This window comes from Choloepus didactylus, chromosome 23, assembly GCF_015220235.1.
Source record: "Choloepus didactylus isolate mChoDid1 chromosome 23, mChoDid1.pri, whole genome shotgun sequence".
NCBI lineage: Eukaryota > Metazoa > Chordata > Mammalia > Pilosa > Megalonychidae > Choloepus > Choloepus didactylus.
The window spans coordinates 6325880-6341657 of NC_051329.1; the positions used below are offsets into that span (position 1 = coordinate 6325880).

The 15778-nt window shown below is 48.1% G+C and overlaps 1 protein-coding gene across 3 annotated transcripts in view; it reads right to left on the bottom strand.

Annotated features, from left to right (window-relative positions):
- TMEM132B (transmembrane protein 132B) overlaps positions 1–15778 on the bottom strand; it is a 398454-nt gene that overhangs the window by 228427 nt on the left and 154249 nt on the right. For all 3 annotated transcript variants that reach the window (XM_037816674.1, XM_037816673.1, XM_037816672.1), the window contains exon 2: positions 1416–2307. In XM_037816674.1, the coding sequence (XP_037672602.1) occupies positions 1416–2122 (707 nt within the window). In that variant the 5' untranslated portion in view covers positions 2123–2307. The remainder of the gene's footprint in view (positions 1–1415; positions 2308–15778) is intronic.

Consider the following 15778-nt stretch of genomic DNA (forward strand, 5'->3'; position numbering starts at 1 on the left):
AACCCCATCCGCAGTGATTTCCAACTGTGGAAACCAGGGTTACCGCCTCCCCTCCCCACCCCCAGGGGCCCCAGCACCAGCGGCACCCCCTTCCCAGGTCTCAGCCTGGGCTCTGCAGGGCCGAGCTTCAGCCTCTTCCCTGCGCCCCCCGCCCCGGCCAGCTGCTTCCTGCGGGGGCTCCTTCCCTGCTGCCCCCGGCCCATCCCCTGGACTGCCCAGCAACCCAGTTTCTTGAGCCTCCATCCCTGCTCCTCATACAGCGGGCACGGTTTCCACTTCTGACTGGCCACAGCCCCTGGGCCAGTTTGAAACTGCTACCTACCCCAGGAAAGACTGTTCTTCTAATCCACTCTGTGAGTGCAGACTTACTGTGGGTGGGATCTTTGATTAGGTTGTTTCCATGGAGGTAGGACCCTGCCCATTCAAGGTGGGTCCTCTTTGAGAGGAAAAAGGCAGAGACATTTTGAAGAGAGTTTGGAGACAGTCACTTAAAGAGAAAATGGCCAGATACATTTTGGAGATGGCCGTTGAAACCAGACATTTGGAGATGCTAAGCTAAGAGACGAAGCCCAGAGTTTGCCCCAGAGAAGCTAAGAGGGAACCCACAGATGCTTAAGGAGAAAGCCACTGGAATCAGAAGCTGAAAGCAACACAACCTGGGAGCAAAGAACCAGCAGATGCCAGCCACCTGCCTTCCCAGCTGACAGAGGCGTTCAGGACGCCACTGGCCTTTCCTTCTCAGTGAAGGTATCATCTTGTTGATGCCTTAGTTTCAACACTTTTATTGCCTTAGAACTGTAAATCTGTAACCTAAAAAATCGCCTTTATAAAAGCCCATCCATTTCTGGTATTTTGCATTCCAGTGGCTTTAGCAAACTGGAACAGCCTCCCAACTTTGAATCTTTCCACCCGTGCAAATTCCACTCATCGTTCACGAACCTTTCTCTGCCCATCCCAAAACACACCATTCCCATGTCTGAGCTCCTGTATCCTTTACGGTTCCCACTACTTAAACTTGAACTTGATGGTCTGTCATTTTTAGGGGTCAGCAAACCATGGCGCAAGGGCCAAATCAGCTGTCCATCTGTATTTGTAAATAAAGTTTTATTGGCACACAGCCACGCTCACTCTTTCCCGTGTTGTCTGTGGTTGTTTTCTCACTCTGACAGTAGAGCTAAGTAGTTGCAACAGAGACCATATGGCCCCAAAGCCCTAATTACCATCTGGCCCTTTCTGGACAATGTCTTCCCACCCCAGTTGCGTGTGCCGCCTTGCACGGATCTCTTTTCCATGTTTATAAGTCTCCCCACCACGTCGGATACCTGGCGCATGATCGACACCCTTTTCGTTAACTCACAATCCATTATCTACCAAGAGGTGACTTTCAATCTGGCCAACCTGGCAAAGCCTCTTACCTGAGAGTAAAGTGGTCGGCTACAGAGCCACTGGTCAGCGAGACCAAAAAGGTGGCCGTGCCGCCGTCCCGGACCAGGTTCAGAGGCACCGAAAGGACAAGGTTCTGGTCCAGGTTCACCAGGGACCACTTCAGATCGTCCTGCGTTGGGTACACCACAACGCTGCCAATCCGCTCACGGGCAGGGACCGCCTGCTGGGGGCCCTCCTGACCCGAGACGATGTTGTTCTCCCACTTGCTGTCCTCCTCCAGGGGACAGGCACCAGCGTCGTCGGCTGGGGACAGCATGAAGAAGAGCTCAAGGGCTGTGCCCCCCAGCACAGCCGGGATCTCCTCTTCAGGCTCCAGGTCCAGGCCGGAGCTAAACCACTCGGGCAACAGCTCCAGCTCGGCCACGCACAGCCCAGGGTCCCCGTGCAGCCGGCAGCTGGCTGCCACCTCCCTGGCCTCGGGAAAAGCGAACATCTTGACACAGGGCAGACTGTCCTCAGGGTCGCCGCCATCCCAGGCCATCCCAGTGACGTAAAACAAGGTCTGCACTTTGGGTCTGTTGGAGTAGATAGAGCTGTCGAGGATGTGGGACTTCAGCTTCCAGTTGAAGGGAAACTTCCCCAGGCTTGCAAAGGGCGTCGAGCTCAGTATGAGCTCCGGCAGGATTGTCTTCTCCACTGAAAAGGGGCCGTAGCTGGCATTGAGCAGGGGGGGCATCCTGGCCCGGTAAATGAAGAAGGGCTCGGCCCGAGACTGCAGACTGGCGTTCCTCGTGAGGTCCTGGTTGGCTTCTTTGAGGAAGAAGGCCTGCTGGGCGTCCGAGACGTGGAAGCTGGCAGGGAGGTAGGCAGGAAGCGAGGAGAACTTCTGTAGGCTGTCCACAATCCCGCGACTGTGCGTCACTGCACAAGAAGGGAGAACAAAGGCACAGTAAGGACCCTTTCTGACAGGTCATGAAAAAGCCGAAGCGGTGCCCACCCAGCAGCCCCCAGACCGCCCCTCAGCCACCTGCCTCCCCCGGGCTCCAGCAGCAAAGCGAGCCCTGAAATTCCAGAGGCTGTCCTCAGGGGGCCTCCAAAAGAACCAGGGCACAGAGGGAAGGGAGTGCGTTCACCCCTCATCAGAGGGTCCATGGCGGGAAAATGTTGCCTCCTCTTGTTCTTGAAAATCCCCAAACCCAGAGGCCCGGGCTGGGGGGGGTGGGTTGTTAGTGGCCCCGCAGAGTTGAGGGAACAGCCGCCACCTATCGTGGCACTACCCCATGCGACACGCAAAGGCTTTATTACTTTGATACTTAAGCTCGTTCCCAGCGCTCCTATAGGTGACATCTGCTTGGGACAAGTGCTCATTGGAGACAGTGGTACATCTCCGTAATTCTCCTTGAAAGGAAGGCAAAACTATTGCCCAGCATTCCCACATTTAGAAATCCCTCCTCCGGGAACACTAATGAGAATGCATGAAGATTTATCTACAAGAACATTCCTACAGCATCATTTTGAACTGCAAACAAACAGACTTAAGAGCTTATGTGCTGGAGCCAGATATGAACCAGGCTCTGATATCTGAACCTGCCACTTCCTGGGCAACCTTGAGCAAGCTACTTAACCTCTCTGGGCCTCAAACTTCCTCACAGATAAAGTAGGATAAACACCAATTTTACTTTATTGGGGTGTTGTAAGAATTAATGTGTTAATAAATATGAAGAGCTTAAAACAGTGTCTGATACATATAAATGCTCAGTGAATATTTATCTGCTATTATTATTTACTATTTTAATTAGTACTACAGGTTTATCAGGAGACTAGAAAACTATATAATCTAATATGGATTAATAGGTGGCTATAAAAACCATAGGATGGAGTTGTATGTATATATTTGTAAAAATGTCCACAATATTTTATTAAGGGGGAAAAAAACTAATTATAAATATGTCCCATGATCCTATTTGGGTATTTTTTTTAAATTATATATGTATGTATGTATATACACACACATTTATAGAATCCAAAAGAGAGAAAGATTTTTGCTTTTCACCATCTATGCTTCTGTTTCCTTTAATGAGTTACAACAACCATGTATTATCTTCTTAATATAAAAAACACACACTCTGTGTTTCTTTCTAATGGAAAAACTCAGACAGCAAGGCCCAACAAGCTTGTACAAACTGAAGACAGCCCATGGGGGAAACAGGGGTGTGCAAATCCAGCCAGGATTTTTGTCCTGCCCCACAATAAACCTGTAGCACTGGAGCCCCAGCTCCTTCGGGGTTTCCCACTGTGCCAGTTTGGATGTATTCTGTCCCCCAAAACGCCATTATCTTTGATGTAATCTTGTGTTGGCAGACGTATCAGTGTTGATTAGATTGTAATTCTTTGAGTATTTCCGTGGAGATGTGCCCCACCCAACTGTGGGTGATGACTCTGATTGGATAATTTCCATGGAGGTGTGGCTCCACCCATTCAGGGTGGGTCTAAATTAAATCACTGGAGCCACATAAATGAGCTGACATAACAGAACGAACTCAGTGCAGCTGAGAGTGACATTTTGAAGAGGAACCACAGCCAAGAGGGACACTTTGAAGAATGCACTGGAACTGAGAGAAGAGCTTCAGCTTACAGAGAAATTTTGGAGATGGCCTTTGAAAGCAGACTTTTGCTCCGGAGAAGCTAAGAGAGGACAACCCCCCCTCCAAGGGCAACTAAGAGTGACATTTTTGAGGAGCGGAAGCCTAGAGAGGAATGTCCTGGGAGAAAGTAATTTTGAAAGCAGAACTCCAGAACAGACACCGGCCACAAGCCTTTCCAGCTAACGGAGGTTTTCCGGATGCCGTTGGGCATCCTCCAGTGAAGGTACCTGATTGTTGATGCCTTACCTTGGACACTTTATGGCCTTAAGACTGTAACTATGTAACCAAATAAACCCCCTTTTATAAAAGCCGATCCATTTCTGGTGTTTTGCATTCTGGCAGCATTAGCAAACTAGAATACCTACCAAAGCCCAGTGAAATGAAACTGACACTGGCGTTCAAAATGTAGCATCTAGAAGATGAAAAGGCAAAGAAGTACCTTTCCATGCACCCTGATTCCTGCTAACATTTTTTTTACAGCCCATTACAAATTCTGCAAATGATGATTTTCTGCTGATTTAAATGTTTTTTGGCCTTTTCAAGGCTGTCTCTGGTGATCTTCCCTTTCCCAGACGATGATAAAATTGTAATTAGGAGACTAAGAAAGACTCAACCGCGTGGGACCAACGCATCTTTCCTTCCAAGAAGGTGTTTAGGAAGCAAGTTCTCGATTGCCGTCGACACGGCCGTCCACGTTGGAGTTACTGCTGGGAGGAAGTGAATACTTATCCATTCTTCCGACTATTCATTGAACTGTGCTCATTATTCACTTATTAAGTTTCCATCCTGTGTCATGGAGGGATAGCAAAGAGCCAGGACAGACATGGCTTCTGCCCCAAGCAGCTGGGGACTGCACAGGAGGACCAGGCTAGCACATGCCAGCCATCAGGAAACTGCACATCAAGACCCTTAAAAATGTGCTGTTCTCTCTCCACCCGGGGATTAGTTGCAAGGAAACAATGAAGAGATGGGTAAGGAGATTAATGTGAAAGCATGTTCATCGCAAGTGTGATTTATAACAGGAACAACACTGGAAGCAACCTAAAAATCCATCATTAGGGAAATGACTAAATAAATTGCTCAAGCCATACTATGGGTATGATAGTCTGTCATCCAAACCATGATTTAAACAAATACGTAGTGTCATGGGAAACTAATAAAGCACATTAAATGAAAGAGAAGCCACCAAAGCTTTGTTTAAATTATCCCAACTGTTAAAAAGAAATGCACACTCACAAATACATACACATTAAACACACACACAATACATTGGCTTCCGTAATGTAGACCTGAGTTTCCTTTCAAATGTGTCCATCTAAATCGGGCAGGATTTGGATCAAAGAGAGAAGTGACTTTGGAGAATTAGCCATATCTAAAGGGAAGTTTTAGCTGCTGCTGCCACCAAGGGGCAGTTTGTGCTTTGACAGCGTCAGGCAATGCAGAAGCACCAGGCACCATCCCAGATGAAATCTCAACTAGACTTCTGTTGGTTTATTTCCCCTCCAAACCAGAAAGTTAAGTTCCAGGTAGATGTGCCCAGGAATTAATTTGCACTGAAAACTGCAGTCGGCAGGGAACATCCCCTTGTGTGGGGTGACAACATCCTTTTGCTGGGCTTAAGTGGGCACACTGCCAACCAGATTTTGAAGGTGAGAGGTTCAGATTTTACCTTCTTGTAAAATTTAAGGGCAGTGCAAGGAAAGGTTTAAACTCTGATAGGTGTCCAGGTGTGGAAAAGGAAATTAAAATAAATGCACAATTTAATATGCTTGGTTTTCATTGTGGATAGGTTTGTTGTTTCCTTTATCTCTCCCGTAGGTATTTTACACCTCTCAAAAATTGATTTACAAGAAATTTAAAGCTGTGCTTTCTCTCTTCTTTACTGTGGCCAAACCCTCTATTTTCTCTAAAAAAGCAGAGTGAGCTTTATGCTCCTGTCCCCCCCTCCCCCATAACTCAAGCAAACTGCAATACAAATTTTGTCTGAAAGCTTATATGGAAAATCATAAACCTCAGCTGCCAGGGCCTCATTTTGTCCTCTAACCAGATTGCAACAATAGGATGTCTGAATTGAGAAGCATTTTAGGAAGCCAAGCCTGAGATGCCAAAACCCCTTTCTTTAATTCCAAAATGTAAAAAAGGAGCACCACTCTTTTCCCTTTGGCAGGTAGACCCCGTGGCCCACGGCCTGAATGTGAAATGAGGCCCTATTCAATCTGCAGATTTCCTCGAGGGCTTTCCACCGAGGCTGAGTGGGGTGGGTCCTGAGAGCACAGAATGAGAGAGCCTTAATGAGGCCCAGCTGGGCAGGGGCCCTCATTCGGCCCTCCTTACGAGCCAGGAAGAAAATCAAGTTCAGGTCTAGGGAAAGCACAGGTGCTGCGGACAGATGCTCTGTGGCTAAAGGAATCTCTGCCTGGGCAAGGCCAAGAGCAGATGGTGCAAGGGGAGCCCCCAAGAGAGTCAGGAGTCGGGGGGCTAGTGGCCTCCTAGAAGGAAGCAACTCACAGAGTGCTGGGGTTCCCAGCAGGACACTGGGACCCAAAGTGCATGGAGAAACGTCACTACTATGCTTAGAGCACTGAAGTTATTCATGGACATGTAACTGGGTCAGGCCCCGCAGGACCTGTAGCCCCGAGCGCCAGGCAGAGTTTGTACTGAGTTAGCCATGGTGCTCCCCTGTCAGAGAGCAGCTCAGCAGACACAGCCTACATGGTAAGAGTCTAAGAGACAACCACAGGGGCCTGCCAGCGTGGCTCTGAAGTGCCCAGCTCTCAAAGCACGACACTGCGTTCCCAGACAGACGCTGGCCACGAGATGAAAGCAAGGAGTACAGCTTTTCCTGGCTCTGAGTACAAGAGAAACTCCTCTGGGGTGGGCTCCTGAAGGGCCCGAGGGACACAACCGCGTCCCTGCCTTATGTTGGGAGTTTATTAGGCTGCTTCCCTGGTGGTCCTCAATGCAAGGCAGCAACATAATAAGAAAGGGCAGTCAAGCCAGAGCAATTCTGCAGAGACCCCATTAGTGTGGCCGGGACAGCCGGCAGATTTTGGATGGTCTGGCTTGATGGAAAGATAAAATCCAGAACATGATTCTAGAGAACCCAATGGATGTCCCACCCCTCAGACTCTCCTTGAACGTGCTTTATTCCCAAACCAGCAGCCAAGGTCGTAGGAAGAGATAAGACCAGAGTACTTGGGATCATGTTCTCTGATTACATGCCACAGAGACAATCACAGGAAAATGCACACGATTCAAAACATAATTGATCTCTCATGAATCTCCTCACTGCCCTGAGGCTGAAAAAGTCCTTCCCCCAACATCCCACGATCAAACACACACTCACCTCAAGTTTCACGTAGGTTTCTGTGTAGGGGTGTCAGTGTGTGTGTCTACATTTTTACATTTAATTCTTGACTCCACCTGAACTTTATTTTGCTGTATAATGTGAAGTGAGAATCCAACAGAAGTTAAATACTAGCATACACTGTATTTTATTTTATTTGGGGATGTATTTTATTTGACTTCACAGTTTGTTTTTCCAGTTGAATTTGACTACCCATGGCAAGATGCACCCACAGCCTCCAGTTCACTCAAATCTACACCTTTTCACTCGTTGCTGGCACTGTCCTCAGACACAGCTAGCCACTTTCTCCCAACAACATCTGTGTAATTACCCCGTCCCAGGGATTTCCAATGCATTCTGCCGGTTATGTCTTAAGTCTTGCCGTTCACCAGAGTCTGCTGTGAGCTCCTTGTTCTCTCCTCTGACCTATGCCACTCATGCCAGAATATCCCAGCTCAGGCCAATGTGCACTTACAACATGGATGACTACGTAGAGGACCACTATTCTTTACCAACATTTCATTAGCAAGTCTTGCCTATTTTTCCTTCCAGATTAACTGTGGAATCATTTTGCCAGGTGGCCCATGTCCAGACCAAACTGGACCACTGGCCAGAGATGAGGCCCTCAGAGTGGAATTATGGCTGCCCTCTAATGTCCTTCTCCATTGCTCTGTGTAATCTCAGATTGTGCATAATGAGAACACATTGCTCATTCAATCCAAGAGAAATATTCACATTTTTACTCTGAAAAGGAAGATATGGAATTTTATTTTTAAATCTAAGACTGAGCACATTCATTCCTTTGTAACTCCACAGAAACCTCACTGAAATTAACAAATAAAAAGTACAAAAGGAATAGACCCATTAGTAAGAGACGTGGAGGAGGGCTGTCCTGAGATAAGCTTTTTCAATGCATTTACGGAAGATTGAAAGTGGAGGAAAGTGTGTTGATTGGGCAAGCCAGCGCAGAGAAACCTAGAGCCGGAACACTCTGTGTGTGCCGTGGAAGGTCCTCCAGGGAGGCTGTTGACTCAGTGTTGGCGCAGACAGTGGGGGCCAGGGTGAAAAGTGGGGCTGAAGGCAAGGAGAATAGCAAAATTCTACAGAGGGGAGCTTTGTATTCATGCCCAGCTAAAATACAGAGGGCTCCTCCCAAAGGAAAGTGAATTAACCCTCCAGAGAAACGTCTGGCTTCCAGCTGTGGGTGTCAGCACCCACCTCCCATCAGGAGGTGGAGGTGGAGCAGCCGCCACGCAGTTGTGCAGACCAAAGTTGCAGCCTGAGGATGACAGTGCAGGAAGGCAGGAAGAGCCAGCCACAGAATGAAGCAAAAAGGTAAATTTACATAATATAGTATAATATGATATAATAGAGTATTATAATATAGCAATATAACATGATACAATATAACATAACATAATGTAATAAATCTCTATCTACCTAAGCCATTGCAGCCAGGACTTCCATTAGTTGCAGCCAACCACAATCCTGATACAAAAAGGAGGTATAGACACATAACTCAGTAAACCCTCATCCTTCAGATATAGAGCGCTGCTATCTAGATGTAACTCAAGACTGGCAGGAGCAGCATGGTACGCAGGGTTACAGAAGTGATCATTGGAAGACCTGAAAGGAGAAGGGTTTAGACTTGGCGGCCTCTGGGGAGGGAGGTCAAGAATGCAGGTGGACGGGGAACCCTCGCCTTCTTGGAGAGTTATCAGTACCGTTTTATTTTCACCAAGTGCACGCATGGCTTTGACGATGATCAGGCTTTGTTGCATGAACCCAAAACTAGCCAAGCAGGGGAGGACAGTGTTGAACAGAATGTCGGAAATTTGCACTTGAGGGGTGGCGTGAAGGCATGTGTCCTTAGTCCAAATGGTGAGTCATTGTGTCTACTACGGGAGAGACGGCGACCTGCCCCAAACAGAAACGGAAATGGAAACTTCCCATCCATAGCGTTCCATGTGGCTGCTCAGCCAGGGAATTTCCCAGCCTCCCTTGCAGCCAGCCATGGTCATGTGACTAGCTCTGACCAATGAAATGCGAGCACAACTACTGTCAACCTCTTTGAAGCCAAAATCAATCCCTCTTACACTCCACCCATGAGAAGCAGGGGCACAGGAGAGCCCTAAGTGGGAAGGGGCCTGGGCCCCTGAATCTTCCATGGAGGAGAGCCACCAACCAAACACCAATACCTCATTTTATCACTATATGATAAACCCAATACTCGAGGTTATGAGTTAAGCAGCTAGTGATACCTAACACACACAACATTGTACAGGTTACAATGTTGCCTCTACTAAAAAAGCTGAAACAAACAGCATAGCTCTTCTTTAATGTAAACTGCGCCTGCATTAGCAAGGAGGAGAGAATGAGATTCATAGTCAAAAAAAAGTGAACCACTCATAAGCCAACGTGAGAGGTTTCCTTGGGGGGGGCGCCAGATGTGGAGAGAGCATTACTGAACACGTTAGAAAGATCTTAGTGACAGTAATGTTGACCTCCTATCGGCACCGTCAGCTGTTAAACAGTGGGAAATGTTGATGACCTTGTTCTAATTTCCATTTATATTTATTCTAAATTGGACATCTTGGAGAGTGTTTAAACAAGAGAGGAAAATTCACTAAGCAATCCTGACAGCTCTGTCATTGTCTGATTGGGAGGCGGCGGAGGCCAACCAGAGAGAGCCAGCTGGGCGGAACCCCCAGGTCTACAGTCGGTTCACTTTATGCACCAAGACAAGCCACTCATCCCTCTGACATTCAATTTCCCTCTGAGTCAAATGGGTCTCACCTCCTTCCCACCCATCAGGAACACGCCATGAGCGAACCCAATGGCATGATTTGTTATTGTACAACTGTGTTTATGGGACCGTCATACGTGGAGCTCATTTGCTCTGAACTTCTCACTAACTCAGACTGGTTTTCCCTTTACTCATGCTTTACTTATATCCATAATGATTCTTTCAGTTCATAGAAAGCACACACCAAGTGAGCCTAAAAAAAATGTAATTTAATGGTGGTCCTAGCTGGAGAGTCTCAAGGTATTCTGGCTTCAGGCATGGCTAGATACAGCACTCAAACAATGTCATGAAAATGCATTTTCTCAAATGTCCTTCAACTCAAGAATGGATAAACAAGCTGCAGTGCATCCACAGAATGGAATACTACTCGGTAATAAAGAGGAACGAACGACTGATACACACAACAACACTGATCAGTCTCAAGGACATTATACTGAGTGAAATAAGCCAGGCTCAAAAGGCTACAGACTATAACTTTCCATTTGTGTGACACCCTGGAAAAACAAAACTAGAGGGATGGGAGCAGATCAGTGGATGCTAGGAGTTAAGAGGCTGGGGAAGGTTTGACTACAAAAAGTCAAAGCAAGGCAATTTGGGGAGCAGGGGGTGATGGAACTGCTACTTATTCTGATTGCTGCAGTGGTTACACAGCTCTAGGCATTTGTCAAAAACACCTAAAACTACATACCAAAAAGAGTGCATCTTACTTAGAGTAAATTGTTAAATATTTTGTAGACGGGACTTTTTATCCATCACTCAGCTCTAACATAGGCTGTCTTTATTCCCAATCTCCATGCCACAGAGAAAGCAGTGCCTCCCACCTCACGTCTGCCTTCCTTCTCAACCAACAAGAATGAGTGTGGGTCTCTTTCCCAGAAGCCGCAGGAAAAAGAAATCTCTGCACCTCCAGGTCTCTGGAGTCACGTTCCCATCCCTGAACCAGTCACTGGGGCAGGGGAATGAGCTGTTCTGATTGGCTCAGCCTGGGCCCCGCGCCCCACCCCAGGAGCTTTAGCTGAAGCACAAAGGGTGGGTGGGTGGGGGTGAGGGGATCCTCCAAAGCCTCATCCAGGTAACCCTTCAATAAGAGGAACAAGGAGATGCTGGGTAGAAAACGGCAAAAAATCCACTCCAGTAGCCAAGTGAAACCATTTGCATTAAGTTAAGGCTGATTTCTTTGCTGCCAACACTACACTCAACATTGCTGATGTCAAAAAATAAAAAATCAGAACTATGCCAGGGATCACAAGTCAGGCATTTTAGCAATTATTCTGCAGAAATGTCTTACTTTTGGAGTTTGACATAATACACTGGAGTAACAAGGTAGAGAATCTGAACGCACTGCCCAAAATAAACCAACCTCCATCGAAGGGCTCACGTGTTTACTTTAGGATACTGATCCCGGCGGTCAGTGGTGACACGGACGTAGGCGCGGCAGCCTGTGCAACCACACGGGCTCCTGTGCTCAGACAGTTCTCACATCTGGCCAATGCTCAGCCGTCACCCTCTTCACCTCTGAAATTATGAATCGTTTTATCCTTGAACTTGTGCTTTCTAAAAGAAGTCTGACGCGGCACTGGAGCACACACGTGAGCAGAGAACACGTGCGCTACGCGTGTCCGTTGTTCCTTGCCACCCCGTTTGTAATTAGTGACTGTGATGCCGAGCGAATGCGGATTCCAGGGGCCCAGGTGTGTGAGGGGCTCAGCGAGACGCAAGGCGAGCTCAGGTGAGAGTGCTGCTTCTACGACCAAGTAAACACTTTCTGCTCAAACCAGAACTTACTTGAAACACAGAAAAAAAAGCAAAGACATTCCAAGAAATACGACCGACCAAGGAACCCCATCGTATCCTGTCCTCCTCCTCTTACATCCCTGCTTTAGCCAACACTTTCCACTGGAAATGATGACATGGAAGGAAAGGAAAGGCCAGAACGACGCACGGTTCCGTTTTCTTTCAATCCTTCCAAACTCGTAGGTAAGCTGAAGCCAGAGGGTGTTGGTAGAATGTGTGCATATCAAGACATGAAATAAACACAGCTGACCTCATTCTGTGCACTTTTTCCACTGTTCTGGCAAGAACAAAATGCGTACGTGTGCAAGAGCTACAAAACGTGGATTGCACAAGTCCAGCAATTCCACATGCAAGCTAAACGCTCTTACATTTGCGTTTTAAATTGGTACTGCACAGTAAAAAGGGGAATGGCAAAATGCCTGCTAATAATTTAAGATTTTGATTTTTCTTTTTTAGGATGACATTAAACAGCAAATAAAAACACCACAAGTTGAGAGAGAGGGGCCACAGAAAAAAAAGGAAAAAGCTTTATGTCTCATTATCTTCGATAGCACCTTTTTCCTGCTTTTTGAACAAAGGGCCCCACTTTTTCATTTTGCACCAGACAATATAAATTTCATAGCAGCCCTGAGCATACATAAATTAATCCACTAGAAATAGAATCACATCACAATCCCAAAATCTCTTACCACTTAGACCATGGGTTTAATAAGCAGGCTCGATCTGTGATATGGACATATTTTATCTGACCTACTCAATGTTTTTCTAAACATTGAACTACATAAAAATCTAGATTGCTGTCTTTCCTTTTAAAATGAAATAAAGACCTTTGACTAGCCAGGTTGCAGGATCACCAGCCTGCACTCTTTAGAGGGTACCAGCTTTCCGAGGCCCTCCAGGGTCCCCGCCACTCCCTGTCGCCCCGCCCCCGCCGTCTCATGCGCGTGGATCCCCTGCCCGGCCCTCCTGCCCCTGTTTGAAGGGGTCTGCCTGAGACGCCAGCACCAAGGACAGCAGAGCCAGGAGCAGGAGACAGAATCCCTGGATCCAAGGTGAGATTACAGCCCCAGGCTGCTGCTTCTGAAGGTCGTCAATTTTACTTGTCTTAAGCGGTGGGTTGAATTTTATTCCCCCAAAGGATACTTCCAAGTCCTAACCCACAGCACCTGTGAAGGTAGCCTTACATGGAAATAGGGTCTTTGCAGATATAATTAGGTTAAGGGTCTCGAGATGCGGTCATCCTGGATTTCAGTGGGCCTTGGGTCCAATGATGAGTGTCCTTACTAGAGACAAAGAGGGCGAGCTGAGACAGAGAGGGAACGGCCACATGAAGACAGAGGCAGAGAGGGGGCACTGTGGCCACAAGCCAAGGAGCATAGAAGCCCCAGGAGCTGGAAGGAGCCAGAAAGACCTTCCCCCAGAGCCTTGGGGGGTGCTGGCCCTGCCCACACCTTGAGTGCAAACCTCTAGCCTCCAGAACTGTGAGAGAATAAGCTGCTGCTGTTCTACATGGTCCAGTTTGTGGGACCCAGGAACCGAATACACCTTATAAACACTAAAACAGCATTAAGCCAGCCCAGCCTGAGGAAACTCACGTGTGGGTATCTTTCTCTCTCCTTGTTTTGTTTTGTTTTTTTTTAAATGCAGTCCACTATTTTCCAGCACATGAAGTACCTTGAGAAAGAGAAGACAAATCCTGTCCAGTCTTTCTAACAGATCCAGAGAACCTGACCTAATGGATCTTTTAGCTGCCTGGGGAGGGTTACGAGCTTAGCAGCATGACTCAGGGGTCTTAGACCTCTCTCTCACCATCATGTTTACTGCTAAATTTCTTGGAAACCCTTTCTCACCTACAGCACAAAAAAACAAACTTGAGCCTATTTTCTGCCTGAATTAATTCAGAGCAATCACGCAAATGTCTCCTAAGCTGCAGAAAGTACAGAGCTGAAAAGAAAAGCAAGGACACAGGGCTGCTTTCAAGGAACTTAAAATTTAATTGGGAGGAGAAGACAAATGTGCACACAAAAATACTGATGAACAATCAGAGAAAGTAAAATGTTTAAGTGCCTGATACAAGCCAAATTTCAGAGAAAGAAGTGACCAACATGGGTTGGTAATTATCACAAATTTATCATTAGTAGGATCCAATAAATGAAATTCTGATGGCAATCATAGTAATGACTACGAATTGTCCCAGGTTTACCCTGAGCCAGCCGCCATTCTAACTGCTTTACACATGTCAGCTAGTTTGCTCCTCAAACAAGCTTGAGAGACGCTGTTATATTATTAAGCAGTTATATAATATTAGTATATCCATTTTATAGATTTGAAGTCAGGAGCAGAAAGATGTCAAGTAACTTGGCTCAGGTTACACAGCAAGCCCACAGTGGAGCCAGGAACGTTCTTCTCTACGGGCTCCAGTAGTCCAATGACACATGTGCTCCTTTTCCTCGAGGCAGTCGACGGCTGCTGAAGCCACATGCTCTGCTGCCCCTTCCTCTGTGCCCCATCTCAGCCCCCAGCAGCTGGTTCTACATCTCACCCAGAGCAAAGAAGGGCTCTGTCATTGCTTGCAACCTGGAAGTCTGTGGTATAAAAACCCATGAAGAAGAACTCAAGGGAAAAAAGAACATTTGTGATGGCACTGGCCCCTGGGTCTAAGCCACAAGCCCCCGTGTCCCCCTGCCAGGCTGCCATGGCAAACCCCACAGGGTGGGTAGCTCCAACAACGGGAATTTATTGGCTCACGGTTTTGAGGGTAGGAGAGGTCCAAAATCGAGGTGCCAGCCAGGCGATGCTCTCTCCCCGGAAACAGTGATCATCTGGAGATCCCTGGGTTCCCTGGCTCGGGCCCTACCTCCCGGCTCGTGGCCACATCCTCTCCTTTCTCCTCCAGGTCCAGTGCCTCCCGTGGCCTTCTCCGACGCGGTCTGGATTCCTCTGCTCATTCAAGGCCCCTCCAGTAACCCGGCTTAAAACGCAGCCTCACTCAGCCGGGCCACAGCTTTACCAAGAATCTCACCCTCACGGGGTCCCCTTTAGACTGGGCTCCCACCATGGGGATGGCACTTTGATGAACGTCCACAACCCGTCAGAAGGACGATCCCTTCTCAACAATGGCTTGCGGGGACCTCAGTGACAAAAACAGAGCCCCAGTCTTCTGTTCCCCAAGCCAAGCTTCTTCCGCACGTGGCAGCATCAGTCTGGAAAAGAGGGACCCAGGGGCCGGCCAAGCTGGGAGAGAAGGCAGAGCCCAGGGTTGCTGGGCGGCTCCTCCAGCACTGGGCACCCCGAGACTGCCTGGGCCAGGGGCTCGGCTCGCCAGCACGCTGCAGAAACGGGGCCTTGGGCGCGGCGACACTGCCACCCAGTGGCCGAGGCTGTCACCTCCATGATGGGAAGCAGGTGCTACTGCCCGCCTTCCAGAGGACGGAACCTAGATTTGGGGCCACGTGGGGACTTTGGCCAAGATCCCACTGCTGCGTTCCCACTAAAGCCCATCGAGCAAAGCATAATGACTCTACAGGACCAGATGCTTTTGTTTGCAAGGGACAGAAAGGGAGTCCCAGGCACTCAGCCCCCCGGAGGCAGCCGCACCCTGCAGGGGAGAGCACGGGCGACAAAGGGCCTGGAAGGAGAGCACACGGCCCGGCTGAGGTTCTCCGGGCACTGGACGGACTTGACAGCCCACCCGGGAGAGTGTCTGCTCCCACCCCATACATCCCGTCACCCTGAGGAAGCACCTGGGTTTTCCATGAGAAGACAAAGGCTTCAAATCTACTGGCCAGCAGCAAGGCCATG